At 41.4% G+C, this 12679-nt stretch overlaps 1 protein-coding gene across 1 annotated transcript; it reads right to left on the bottom strand.

The window, feature by feature from the left end:
• Nucleotides 1–2563: 2563 nt before the first annotated feature.
• On the bottom strand, nt 2564–12084 carry capn12 (calpain 12; the record flags this gene model as incomplete). Its single annotated transcript, XM_079225153.1, has 21 exons — nt 2564–2723; nt 2825–2877; nt 3046–3162; nt 3261–3339; nt 3488–3556; nt 4248–4309; nt 4624–4669; nt 4765–4836; nt 4935–4971; nt 5646–5768; nt 6222–6295; nt 6524–6789; nt 6878–7050; nt 7829–7906; nt 7996–8081; nt 8595–8678; nt 8759–8930; nt 9084–9217; nt 10054–10172; nt 10969–11038; nt 11884–12084. 21 exons carry the CDS (start codon nt 12082–12084, stop codon nt 2697–2699), a joined length of 2142 nt encoding a protein of 713 aa, XP_079081279.1. The 3' UTR covers nt 2564–2696.
• Nucleotides 12085–12679: the final 595 nt, after the last annotated feature.

Below are 12679 nucleotides of genomic sequence, written 5' to 3' on the forward strand. Positions count from 1 at the left end.
ACTGTTTTCTTATATATATTGAATACGCATAATATCACATTAATAGATTTTAGGGAACATTTTCTTTTTTGATGCCCCATTTAGTATTCAATTTAGACGTAATTGACAGGGTTACAGAACACGATAAGAGATCTATCCTCAATACTGATGGATAAATAGATAATGAGACAATATCTTAAAACAGGTAATAACATATGTTGATATACGTCTTGATAGGATATGTTATATTCATTGACAAGTGTACATGAATAAACACTTACAAATGTCCTTTGTGTGTAATTTACTATTTATAAATGCTAATGTCTCAGATTTATTTTTAATTACTAAAAGGTTCATCTGTCAGTGTTTCATCAAAGCTCATTGTAGAATTAGTTTTCAAGCTTAGGTAAGTTATTTAGTGCTGAAATTCAAGATTAGAGAAAAATGAAGGTTTATTAATGATTAAAATGATGTACACTGGTAGCTTTGGTCCGTCGGTTTGTTCCAGACTGAAATATCTTAACACCTATCGGATGGATTACAATGACATTTTGTCCCAACATTGATGGATGATTGATTCCACGAGGATGGATCCTAAAGACTCTTGGTGATCCCCTGACTTCTTCACCTCTAGCGCCACCATGAAGTTGACATTTGTAGTCTTGAGTGAAATAACCTCAACTTTTAGATCGATTGCTGTGAAATTTGCTGTCTCACTCAGGATGACTTGTAATAACTTGTGAACTGGTGATCCTCTGACTTTTCATCTAAGCTAAGATGGTAAACATTATAAAAGTGATACCTGCTAAACATCTACGTTAGCATTTAGTTTAGAACAGACGTTTCAGTCTGGTTTCTTGGCCAGAGAAGGTGAGAGTATAAAAGAGTTTCAGAGTCCTGTCAGGCCTATAGATAGCTGGCTTTACAGCCATGTGGAGGCCACAGTCGTCACGTTGGTGGATCTCTGCAGGGCTGACACAAACAAGAGCAAGCAAAGGGTTCTGAAACAAACAAATAAAACAGTAAAGCAGGCAGCGTTGATGGAGAGGCCGAACACTGAGACAAAAATCTACTGGTCCTTCCTGTCTCGCTCTTCCTCCTTCTCTCTATCGCAATGTAGACGGACAGTTGCTGAGGACAACCTGTGTGTACTCACCTAGCGATGAACAGGAAGTGGTGTGTGAGCAAAGCTGCTATTAATAGCAGCTTGTGTAGAGAGGACATTTGCTCGATGATGTGTGTGAGTGTGCAGTGAGCACCTGTGTGTGTGTGTATGTGTGTGTGTGGAGGCGGAGGATGCAGATTGTGAGACTCAGACAGTTACTAAAGAGAACAGGAGGGGGAGAAAGAGTGAGGGATGGATGGAGAGAGGGAACGTAGTGGAGGTGGGGGCGAGTGTGTGTTGACGCTGTGCGTGGCGTCAGTGAGATAAGAATAGAGATGCTGCGTGCAGCGCTGCTGAGACATAAACCTCACACCCTCGGCGGGGCGGGCAGTGCTCTCTCTGACTGTGTGTGTGTGCAGATATTTCCCAGAGTATGATCACGTGTGCATAGATGAGTAAACTCTTGGGCTTGCAGTGATTTTGCAAGTTGTGTAAATAAAGTTATGTGTAGGCTACCATTTCATTCACATTTAATTTTTAGAAACACATTTCTTTTTAATCATTACAAAATTTCTAAAGAGCAACTTGATAAATGATAATTACTTTGAGAAAAGGTGTAATAATGTGGACTCTATTTAGGTTTTGAAACCCCTTTCTTGTTAATGACAAAAGGAATAAGGACACTATTTGTGACGGTCCCCTAGTCTGCCTGTCTATTTGTCTGTCTGTCTCCTCAAGGTAACAGGTGTGGTGGGATCACCCTAATAAGAAGCACCTGCTGGAGTGGGGAGATCAACCTAACGGGAGGCACCTGGGCCCGGTGCTCTGCCTCGGATCCCTCGGCCTGGGACATGGGGCGTGGCTCTCGCTGGCTGGGCACGGTCCAGGAGAGGCCAGCCAGGCCACAGCGGTCTAATGTTCTGTCTATGTTCTGTCTATGTTTCGTCTATGTTTCGGGCAGTTTGGGTTTTGCCAACCACCTTGTTTAGCTAATAAAGCCGCTTTGTTTTGGAACGCTGCATCTCTTGTGCATTTTGTCGCGGCGCCTGAGCCGGGTCGTGACTCTATTAAACTCACATAAGTACGAAACCCCTTTTATTACAATGTGGATTAATATAACAGTATTACATGAGTGATGGTGCTGCATACTCTTTACTAATTCATGTATGTATATGTGCGTAACTGTATATCTTTCTAAATTCTAAAATATATTCTATAGTATAATTTAGTTTATTAATTCAGTTTTTATTTTAATTTCTTGTACTTGTATGTAATTTGTTCTATTTTATTGTTTTATTCTAATTGATACCTATTCTGTGTGTGTAATGTGGGCTACAACTGCATTTCACTGTGCAATCCTGTATTGTATATTGACAATAAAGCCGACCCTTGAACCTTGAGCCTATCAAGGCTATAGAGCCAGAAGAATGAGAATGAACATGATGAAGCAAGAATAAAACAACGACATAGCATCGCATGCATGAGGCCACCGCTGTTACTTTATTATAAGGCACAGATGAAGGAACTGTTTTAAAATACAGTTGTCTATGGGTAAAATCAACAGCATGCCGTGGCTCAGGGTCTAATGTGGAACACTCTTCCTGAAGCATCTTCACACCATCAGGAACTGAAGCAGCCACTGTAGAGGGACGGGTGAACAGAGAGCAGAATGTAAGAACAGAAAACCTGTCCAGTTTGGCATATGAACATAAATCAAAGTATATTTGGTCAGATACTCACAAAGTTGATTCCTCTGTCTTTCACCTCTTGACTGGTCTCTGATTCATACAGAGCTGAGGACAAGAGGGGAAACAAGAAGGAATAAGTACTCATTCCTAGTAAAAGTACCAAAACAACACTTTTTAAATACTCTGTGAGAAATAAAAGTCCTGAATTCAAAATATATATATATATATATGTGTGTGTGTGTGTGTGTGTGTGTGTGTGTGTGTGTGTGTTACCAAAAAGCTTGTGCATCCTGGTGACACATGACACGAAGCCATGGAAGGGCATGTGAAGCTCTCCAGATGCAAAGCGCTCAGACAGCAGCTCGACTACCTTCGTATCACACTGCATCCCTGGGAAACAAAGGAGTGAGCGATGGTGTGAAGACCAAACAGCCGTAACCAGCAGCGTGTGTGTGTTTGTGTTGGTGTGTGTGTGTGTGTGTGCATACCAACAGCTTCCAGCGCTACACTGAGCTCAAAGGGGTTCATGGTCCCAGAAGAGTCCTCATCGAACTGGATAAAGATGGACTGAAAAAGGAAGCAGCACCAGAATAAGTAATGATGACACTACTCTACTCTCCGTCTATTTCTATCTTTAACACACGCACACACACACACACACACACACACACACACACACACACACACACACACACACACACACACAGAGCTGCACCTGCAGATGGCGCAGACTGGACAGCAGGGTTCCTGTTTGTTCACGGCTGAGACTGCAGCGCCCTTTAGTCTGCCAGCAGAGTTAAGGACATCTCAACAGGACAGAAGACAGTGCGATAAAGTTATGAGGAAGCAAAGTGAACTAAAAACAGTGGGGCGGCACAATGACCGTGGATTTGAACCCCTTCATCAGCAAGCATCAGCCTCACTTAACTCACAAGGTCACAAGTGTACAAGGTTCATTTATTGTCATTGCAGGGTTGTACATCAACATGACAGTTCTAGAACCATAAATACACATACAAATATCACAATGGTACTGCAAACTGCATTTTGATGTACAACCCTGTTATACAATGACAATAAATGATATATACATGATGATGATATGTGTAGAGGGTGAGTGAATTTAGGAGTCTCCCAGCCTGAGGAAAGAAGCTGCTCAGAGGTCTGACGCTTCTGTATCTCTTGCCAGATGAAAGCAGGGTATTGTCTTTGAATATCCTTTGGGCTCTTTGCAAACACCTCTCGTCAGCAAAATCACAGATGTTCGGTAGATGGTACCAGAGATGTTCTGAACTGTTTAATCACACGCTGTAGAGCCGTCCTGTCCTGAGCATGCACATCCCATGCCAGTTTGTAATGTGAAACTATATGAAACTAGCATGTTTATGGTCACTTGTGAGTAACACATACTCTTGAAATACAAGGAGTCAAGATTGTGAGTTATATTAAAGAATATACTGTGGACAAAAGGATACATCCTCTCCAAAGATGAGCTGTCTGCATGTTTCTAGTGGCAGATGATAATCTTTTTCAAGAGCTGTGATGGAAGAAAGGCACAGATTGATGCAGAGTAAGAAAATAAAGGTTTACATTGGATTAATATAAGGGAAAGGTGAAGGTGAGGACAAGTGCAGCCACTTGTATTACTTAACTAAGCTCAATGTACTCTATCTGACTGCAGCTGTGAGCCTCTGTCTAGACTGCTGACCTCAGTGACCCACTGGGTAACTTTTGAGGGAATGTGTCACTACTTTGCTCCCATCTAGTGGCCATTACTGGTATTTTATAGTCAAATATCACAAGGTTTGTCATTTCAAAGGCAGCTAAAACCTATATCCTGGAGATTGTAACCTGTGTTGAAGAGCTTCATGAGCTCCTTGGCATTCAGTCTGTCATCCTGAGGGGGAGAAAGAAGAAATATCAAAACCAAAGGCCCCACATTTACACTTTTGTTAAATAAAATAATATAGAAGAATGATGAGGACTTCTTACTGCGCCAGCCTCCTCATCAAAAGTCTTCTGAACTCTCATCTGATCCTCTGGAGAGACAGGAGTAGCCATGACCTGTTGGGAACAAAGACACCAAACAAATATAAACATATTGTATTCTAAGCCGCTATTGGCTGCTGTTTTAACGTGTGGGACCAAACCACTGAACTCACCTGGAGGAAGCCAGAGGAGCAGGTGAAGTCCTGAGTCCTGGAACACAAAGTTCACACCAGATTGTCTCTTAAATTATGTGACAAAAAGTCAAAATTCTACTTTAGTATTAAGTATTACCAGCAACATGTACTTAAAGTTCAGTTTAGAGACTTAAATTATGAGTTTTCTTCTCTTTTACATGTTATGCCCACAAGTTAATATTTTGTGGACGCAAGTATTTTTTATTTTGTGCAACAAAAAAAACTTTATTATTCTTATCAGTGACCTGATGTAAAGTCCAACCTGAGCAGATTAACCACATATTAAGCACCACCACTTAGAAGTTGATCACGTGTTGTTTGTCAAATCAAAGCAACTACTAAGGCTGAATCAATGTAGAGCTGTAACAACTGCAACATATAGTTAAAGTATTAAGTCCATTCAATAGGAAATACTCTAGGAAAGTACCTCAAAAATGTACTTAAGTATAGTACTTGAGTAAATGTTACTCAAAAAAAAGATAATACAGGTGATTATTATAGTGCAGTGAGTACAGTTTTGTAACAAAAGTCGTAAGAGGTGCTTTTACCAGCCTGTTGTTGAGACTACTACATCGAAGTATAATGTTGTGAGTACAGCGGCGTGTGGGTGACATGAGGAGGGAGAAGGTGATTCAGGGAGCCTACAGGATTGTTATAACATTTAACATTTACACATTCCCTCCATCTCACCCCAGAGTGTTTCCGGTCTTGGAGAAAATGCGGACAAAGAATTCTCCGGGCTGGTTGGGTCGATAGGTGGACGCCACGATGATGTAGTGACCCGGGTCCAGATGCAGCTTCCTCCACGAACCCCTGTGGCACAAAGTTCATGACTTTATGTATGAAGACAACATGATTCATGCGTTTAATATAGCTCCCACCACCAGAGCAAGAATGGTTACTCTTGAATACGTTTTACATGTCTCTGTCTGATGTGTTAACTGTATGTATATCGAATTATCAATTTTTTTTGTCACCTCTGAACAAATTCATTTTTGGATGATAAAGTAAAATTCCATTTTATTCCATTTTAATTTTCTCACCAGATGAAAGAAATTACTTATCAAGCTATGCATTTATTTGGAAAACTATTACTTGCTTTTGTGTGGACACATGTTTGTGAGGTACAAATATAATGAATAGAAATTGGGATTGCACTAGATTCAGTGCATCGGTAATCCAGTATATAAAATGTTTCACTCTGTAAAGTCCCTCCAAAGTAAAAGCACCAGAACCACATACTCTGCTTTTATGAAGGCCTTTTACCTCTGAGCCCTATATTTCCCAGAGCGACCCACAGGGCGATTTGTCATGAAGAAGTTGCGGCTCAGACACATACCCTGAAGCTGTATGAAGAAAGATATAAGTTCTTACTTAAAAAACAAAAACATTATGAAGAATATAAGATTGTTCTGATGTTAATTTAAGCATGCAATAAAATATGTACAATCTATTGCCCATGAGATACTCACCTCAGGAGGAACCTGCAAAAAAGAAGAACCACAAAGACGGATGTGAGTTTATTCACAAACATAAAGGTGCAGAGACTCACAATGTCAATAAGTAACAGATAAAGTAAATGTGACCTTGTAGATGTGGAAAGCGATGTAGAGGAAGTGGACTTTAGTCTTCTTCCTGCGGTTTTTCTGCAGCAGCTCCACCAACACGGTGCACTGTTTGGCCTTCTTCTTCTGTTTCTCTGCTCTCTTCTTGTCATCTGGGGTTATCTCCTCATCATCCTCGTCATCTTCCTCATCCTCATCCTCATCGTCCTCTTCCAACTGGTCCTGCTCTGCGAGAACCAATTGGAACTGAGGATTCTTCCAAAAGGATCCTATAAGGAATACAGCATGATGAATAATTAAATGATCCAGGTGAGGTTTTGAATCCATATTCGTGCAAGTACACATTCATAAACATACGGTTGTATTTGCGGCTACCACCAGCAGAGCTCCCCGATACCCAGAATCCTTCATGTTCACTGATGGTCCAGGTAGAGGAGGGAGAGGCAGGTGAGCTTTCCACAAGAGAATCAGGATTCACACTGCAGAGCTCCACAACGTCAAACAGGCTGCTGAAGTCCTCCGCACTGATCCTAGAGGTCATTTACATCAGAGAGCTTATTGAATGTGAGAGGCAGTGTTTACTCTAGTGCTGCGAGTACACATTTAATCAACGTGTATTTCCATTTCATGCAGCTTCATTCTACTTCCTCTCAGAGGCAAATATTGCACTTTTTACTATTTAAATAAACTATTTGGATCAGCTGAAAAATCCATCGTCACAAAACTGAAAACAGGGCTGTTTCTGAGCTCATGAACCTTTAATTAAGAGATAAAAGGTTCTCACCGGACAAACAGAATGGTTTTAGAGAATTTGATGCCTTGCTGTATTTACTATAGCCAACCTTAAATAAAGGAGTAAAAGACATCTACAGCAGTGAAATATGACATTAATACAGCAGTAATATTAATCTAGGATCATCAAATAAGATATATCTAAATAATTGACAGAATGAGTATGTTTTACGTTTATGTACTTCACGATTTAGCTGATTATACTTGCATACATTAAGTACAATTTTACAGGTAATTTTGCAGGACAATTACTTGTAATGGAGCATTCTCACAGTGTGGTATTAGTACTTTTCCGAAAATAAGGAATCTGTACATTTAATGATGCTTTCAGAATCTTACTCAAGCTTCCCAGATGGACAAGTGCAAGTCACAAGTTTGTGACTCGTAATGTTCCCACTTTCCATGCTGTGCTGAGGAATTTTATTTACAAGTGTCTGTTTTTGCTATATGGACGTATGAGAAATAAAAGGAATATATGTACACTCGTTCTCTAAGTTTGTGTCTTTTAGCACGTACCAGAACTCTCCATCTTCAACCTTTTTCAGCTCAATTCTTTCCTTCTCTGCTTTGGCCACACCATCCCACTCTTTACTCCTGCAGTCACACATATACAAAGAGAAACCGAGTGAGTGTGCTCTCTCTCTCCCCGGTATACAATGTGCACAAGCAGGAGGCTTCCTCACTTGTCACTCCAGGGTCCGCGATATTCAACAAAGCCCCAGGGGTTCCTCAGCTTCAGCAACAAAATCTCATCCAACGCTTTTGTTAGCTGAAAAGTGAAGAGAAGAGAAACGAATACACGAGTAATGTTTCAATAAAGTAAAGTTTCACTCACAACTTTCAAACAAACACTGCACATCTTTGAAGTTCTCGAAAAATGTATACGACAAAAAGATTTATTTTTCTCACTGAAGAAATATGATCAGATAGAGATCAGGTCAGGGATGGATGATGAGATTTTAATTTCACTGAGATGATTTTCAATTTGATTCTATTTTTTAATTACAGTGAAACAGATGAGATAAAATGGTATCGCATGATGAGATGGGATTATATTAGATCAAATAAAATGACATTAGTTGAGATTATTTGAATGAGAATAGATTCGATTAAACTGTATGTGATGAATTGATCTGAGTGGTCTGATATTAGATTACGGTCTTTGGGGAGAAAATTACCATTGCAGTAACAGAAAGCCCACTAAACTACGTAATGATAACGATGCAACAATAAACAACGACAGAAGCTCAGCGCTGCAGTGTCGTCTCTGTGTCATACTAGCCTTGTCGGTGTCGGTGATGGCGTAAGCGTGGCCCTTTATCAGCCCGTCTCCCGTCACTTTTCCAACCTCGCGGTAGCTGCTGGCCTGTGGAGACAAGGAGAGGAACTCAAGTGTTTCTAAAGTATCCAGCTGTGTGGTGTGAACCTCTGGAGGTGTGTACGTACCTGGCTGAAGCAGCTGAGCAGGCTGCCTCGAGACAGGGCGGCTGTCAGAGACCTCCAGAGGACTCGAGGGGTACGAGATGAGACCTGCAGCGAGTATGCGATTCCTCCTGTGAAATCCTCCATCCCCTCTGAAATGTTGCCGCCCTTCAGGCTTCCGTAGCATCCAACTAACCTGCAGAAGATGAGGTGAGAAAGTGTATTCTTGGTATTCTTGTCCAATCACTGTAGCTACACACACACACACACACACACACACACACACACAGAAAAAGGGTGTTCTCAGACATTACAACCCAGAAACATATGCTTGATAGTGAAAACTGACTTGGCATAGGCTTTCTCCACCAGGGCGCTCCAATACTCGTGGCGAGTGTGAGAGTAGCTGAAGAGCAGACGGCCTTCGCGTACTGGCAGCCTGTCGTCCACAACCACCTCCACCCACTCACCATACTGCCAGAACTGCACACGGACACACAGGGACAGGGGTGGTGAGAACAGAGAGGCAGAACTGGAAGTAATGAATCAGGAGGAAATATAACGTAACGAGGACAAACTTTTTTTTGTGGATTGTTGTTTGTGTCCACTTAATGAAGTCCAATACTAACTCTCTTTAAGCTTTGTTTTTGGTCTCCACCTACTCCTGAGAGAAATATCTGACTTTTCAGAGACTGGCCTACCATAGCTTGTGTGTGTGCGTGTGTGTGTGTGTGTGTGTGTGTGTGTGTGTGTCCTAAGGGAAGTCCCTACATACATGTCTGGACTGCTCTCCCGTCAGCCAGACATGGAGAAATGAGTTTCCAGTCACATTCTCCCTAACAGTCTCTACAGGTCAAACGCTCCAGGGCAAAAGAATCACTCAGCAGAAGCTGTCAAAAAAGATCTATTTCTAACTGTTTGCTTTGACACGATTGATACGTCTAACAGCGTGATCATTTATTGATCTGTGCCGGTCACAGCTTGAGTATGATGAACTCTCTAGTTTAGAATCACTGTTTCTAATCAGGAGATACAGATGAGGTTTCATGTTTGTCTCTTCTTCTTACGTGTGAGACCATCATGCAGTGATGACTGCAAGATGAGTTGATACCTGTTTGATCCATTCATTAAATACCACAGCTGTGACGGCACAACAACTAAAGCAATACGCATCTCACTGAATATTGCCCAATCAGATCATTCTCCAGAGACTGAGAATCAGTTTTTTCGTACATGAAGAAACATAAAATAAGCATGTGTGAATTAGGTGTATGAATCAAATGTCCATAATGTGCTTAAGTTCAGTGTTTAACACATACCCTAAAATGGAAGATCCCTGCGTAAGGCTTGGACAGGCTCTGGTTGGGTGGAACCACCTTCACAAAGAGTTTGGGGTGCATGGTGAGACAGGACAGGGCGGCTAGCAGCCAACAGTTACCTAATAAACACAGAGAAACACATGAACACATGAAGCTGGTACAGATACATCTTAAACGATTATTAGTGTTTTGTAATGAATGCTTTTAAGGCAGGTGAAGCTCTCTCTCTCTATAATAAGCCACATTCCTCCAGCAGACACCTGTTCTATGTTGTTTCTCTGGAGACGTTGCAGTAAAACATTCTGGGATAGTTTGAATGAGAAAATAAAACTCATGGAAGAACAAGAACAAGAACAAGAAGGAGAATAATTACAAGAAGAACAAGAGTATAGAAGAACAAGAAGATTGGTATTGATCCAAGCAACTTATCTGCACTTAACTACGTAAATCAACAATGTAATAAATCCCAGAGAAAGAAGGAAAGCTTGCTGTTGTGAAGAAAACATTGTTTTATTTCACCACAAACCAGAAACACCCTGAACAACCCAGATTTGAACAGTCTGTGGGCCGTTAAAGACAGAGCCGTGATGGCGCCTGGTCCCCTGCAAATTTGGGGTTAAGGAACAGTGTCACTCCTCTTTCCCTCTGACTGTGTGTTTGAAGTTTGGTCCCTGAGGCTCTGTGGTGCTGACATCATGTTATGAAGTCACTGCATTTCACTGAAATAAATAGAAACAACCTGAATAATGGGCAGGGCTTATGCAGCTTTTGGTTATGTGGCTTTAACCTTTCCAGCATGTTTTGCAATAACAGTTTAAGACAATTCAGCACGACCCACATCCCATTGTCTCATTCCTCTGGGAGATTAGATGAGCAGTGGGCTCATCTTGAAGTTGAGGTTTTCCTGATACTCACCCAGTTGGCCCTGACAGATGTCAGTGGTGCCAGTCGTGCCCTCCACAAACACAGCGTTCTCGCTGATTTCCTGCAGAGATGGAGCAGGAGGACAATGTGAGCACACCATGATCAAACACAACAAACCACGCCAGTATATGCGAAAAGAGAAGAACTTTTAAGAAAAGGTGAGATGATTAGCTTACATTTGGGAATAATATTTAAAATCCTTCTTTTAGCAAAAACTACAAAAATATCACCAGTTCACAAAGTGTGAATATCTGCTGGTTTTATTTGTGATATTAAACTGAACTTGGGGGTTTGGATAAAACAAAACATTTTATGATATGATGATGTCTAATTTACAAAAAATTACAAAATAATAATAAAAAAGAATCGTTTGTTACAGCCAAATTCATAGTATCCTCTTAAAGTCTTAAATCTTCTTCATGCCGTTTACACACTTTGTCAAAGTAATATATTAGTTGAGGTAATATGTAATATGTGACTGAGCACAGTTTTTACCCTCAAAGATCTACCCTTTTGGCTCAGAGATACTTGTGTTATGTGTGTTACTAACTTTGCCTCTTAAGAAAACTGCTTCGTCAGACCTGAATCACACCTGCTTTAAATCACTATCGGCCGTCTACAACTCTGCAAACACTGTTGATAAGAGTTCCTGGGAAGAAGCAATGCCAATAAGAAGGAAATACATTTCACATCACTTTATTGTGCAGCCAACTAAATGTTGGTATGCCTGCAGAATATGCTTTAAATATGCATTTTTTATGTTTTGGACGTATGTGGAAGCTGTACAGTACCATGACAAGATTATTGATTATTAAACCATTTAAATTGTTCTGTCAAATGTTTGTATAAAGACCAAAAACGCCCGACAACATCTGGCACGTTACACGCATGCACGACTCTGTCTACCTTGGGTCGTTGCCACTTGATCGCCTTCTCTGGATCCGGATCTTCCGATGTACCGATGGACGTCTGCTCGGCTGGAAACGTTGGATCAGCAAACAGCTTTCCGGACTTCAGACATTTTTCCAGGAGAGTCTTGAAGTCCTGATCCATGAACTTGATCGGGTTCCCGATGGAGCCCAGAGGTGCCTCCTTGTCAGTCTCCATGCTGTCAGTGAATCCGCAGTCAAAATGTTCTGCAAAGTGCGGCTTGGGCAGCCGGTGCTTAAATACAGATCAAAGCGCGCACCCACCGCAGCCAGCGAGGGACCCTTGAAGCGCCTCCCCGGCTCTGTCCTGCCCGGAAAGGTATGCAGAGCGCCGGGGGGCGTGGAGAGCTGGAGTCGGAGTAATGACACGGTGCCAACAGCCTCTTTGATCTCCTGATGTGTCATCATTCATCGTTATCGTCCAGAGAGGCCAGAGAGAGGCGACTAGTTTCGAAAGGAAGCTTCTATACCGGAAGAACCAGGACTTTAGTTCAGGACTTTTTACTATTGTACACTTCTCTGTTGAATCCGGGAAGCTGTTTTCATTTAAAGTGGATCAGAGGAGACCAGCGTCAGTTATCTCAAACTGACGCTGGGTGTCAGTCTACTCCGCATAAAGGCACCACGTCACCATCAATATAGAGGTTTAATGTAAATTGTGGTGGTGGTGATGATAATGAAGATGATACATAAGCCAGTGAGGAGAAAGGCTTTTTTTTGTTTAAGGTCTGTTCAACTCAGTGAAATAATCACATTGTTAAATTACTTACAAG

Source organism: Taurulus bubalis, assembly GCF_910589615.1.
Source record: "Taurulus bubalis genome assembly, chromosome: 10".
In the NCBI taxonomy this organism is placed as follows: domain Eukaryota; kingdom Metazoa; phylum Chordata; class Actinopteri; order Perciformes; family Cottidae; genus Taurulus; species Taurulus bubalis.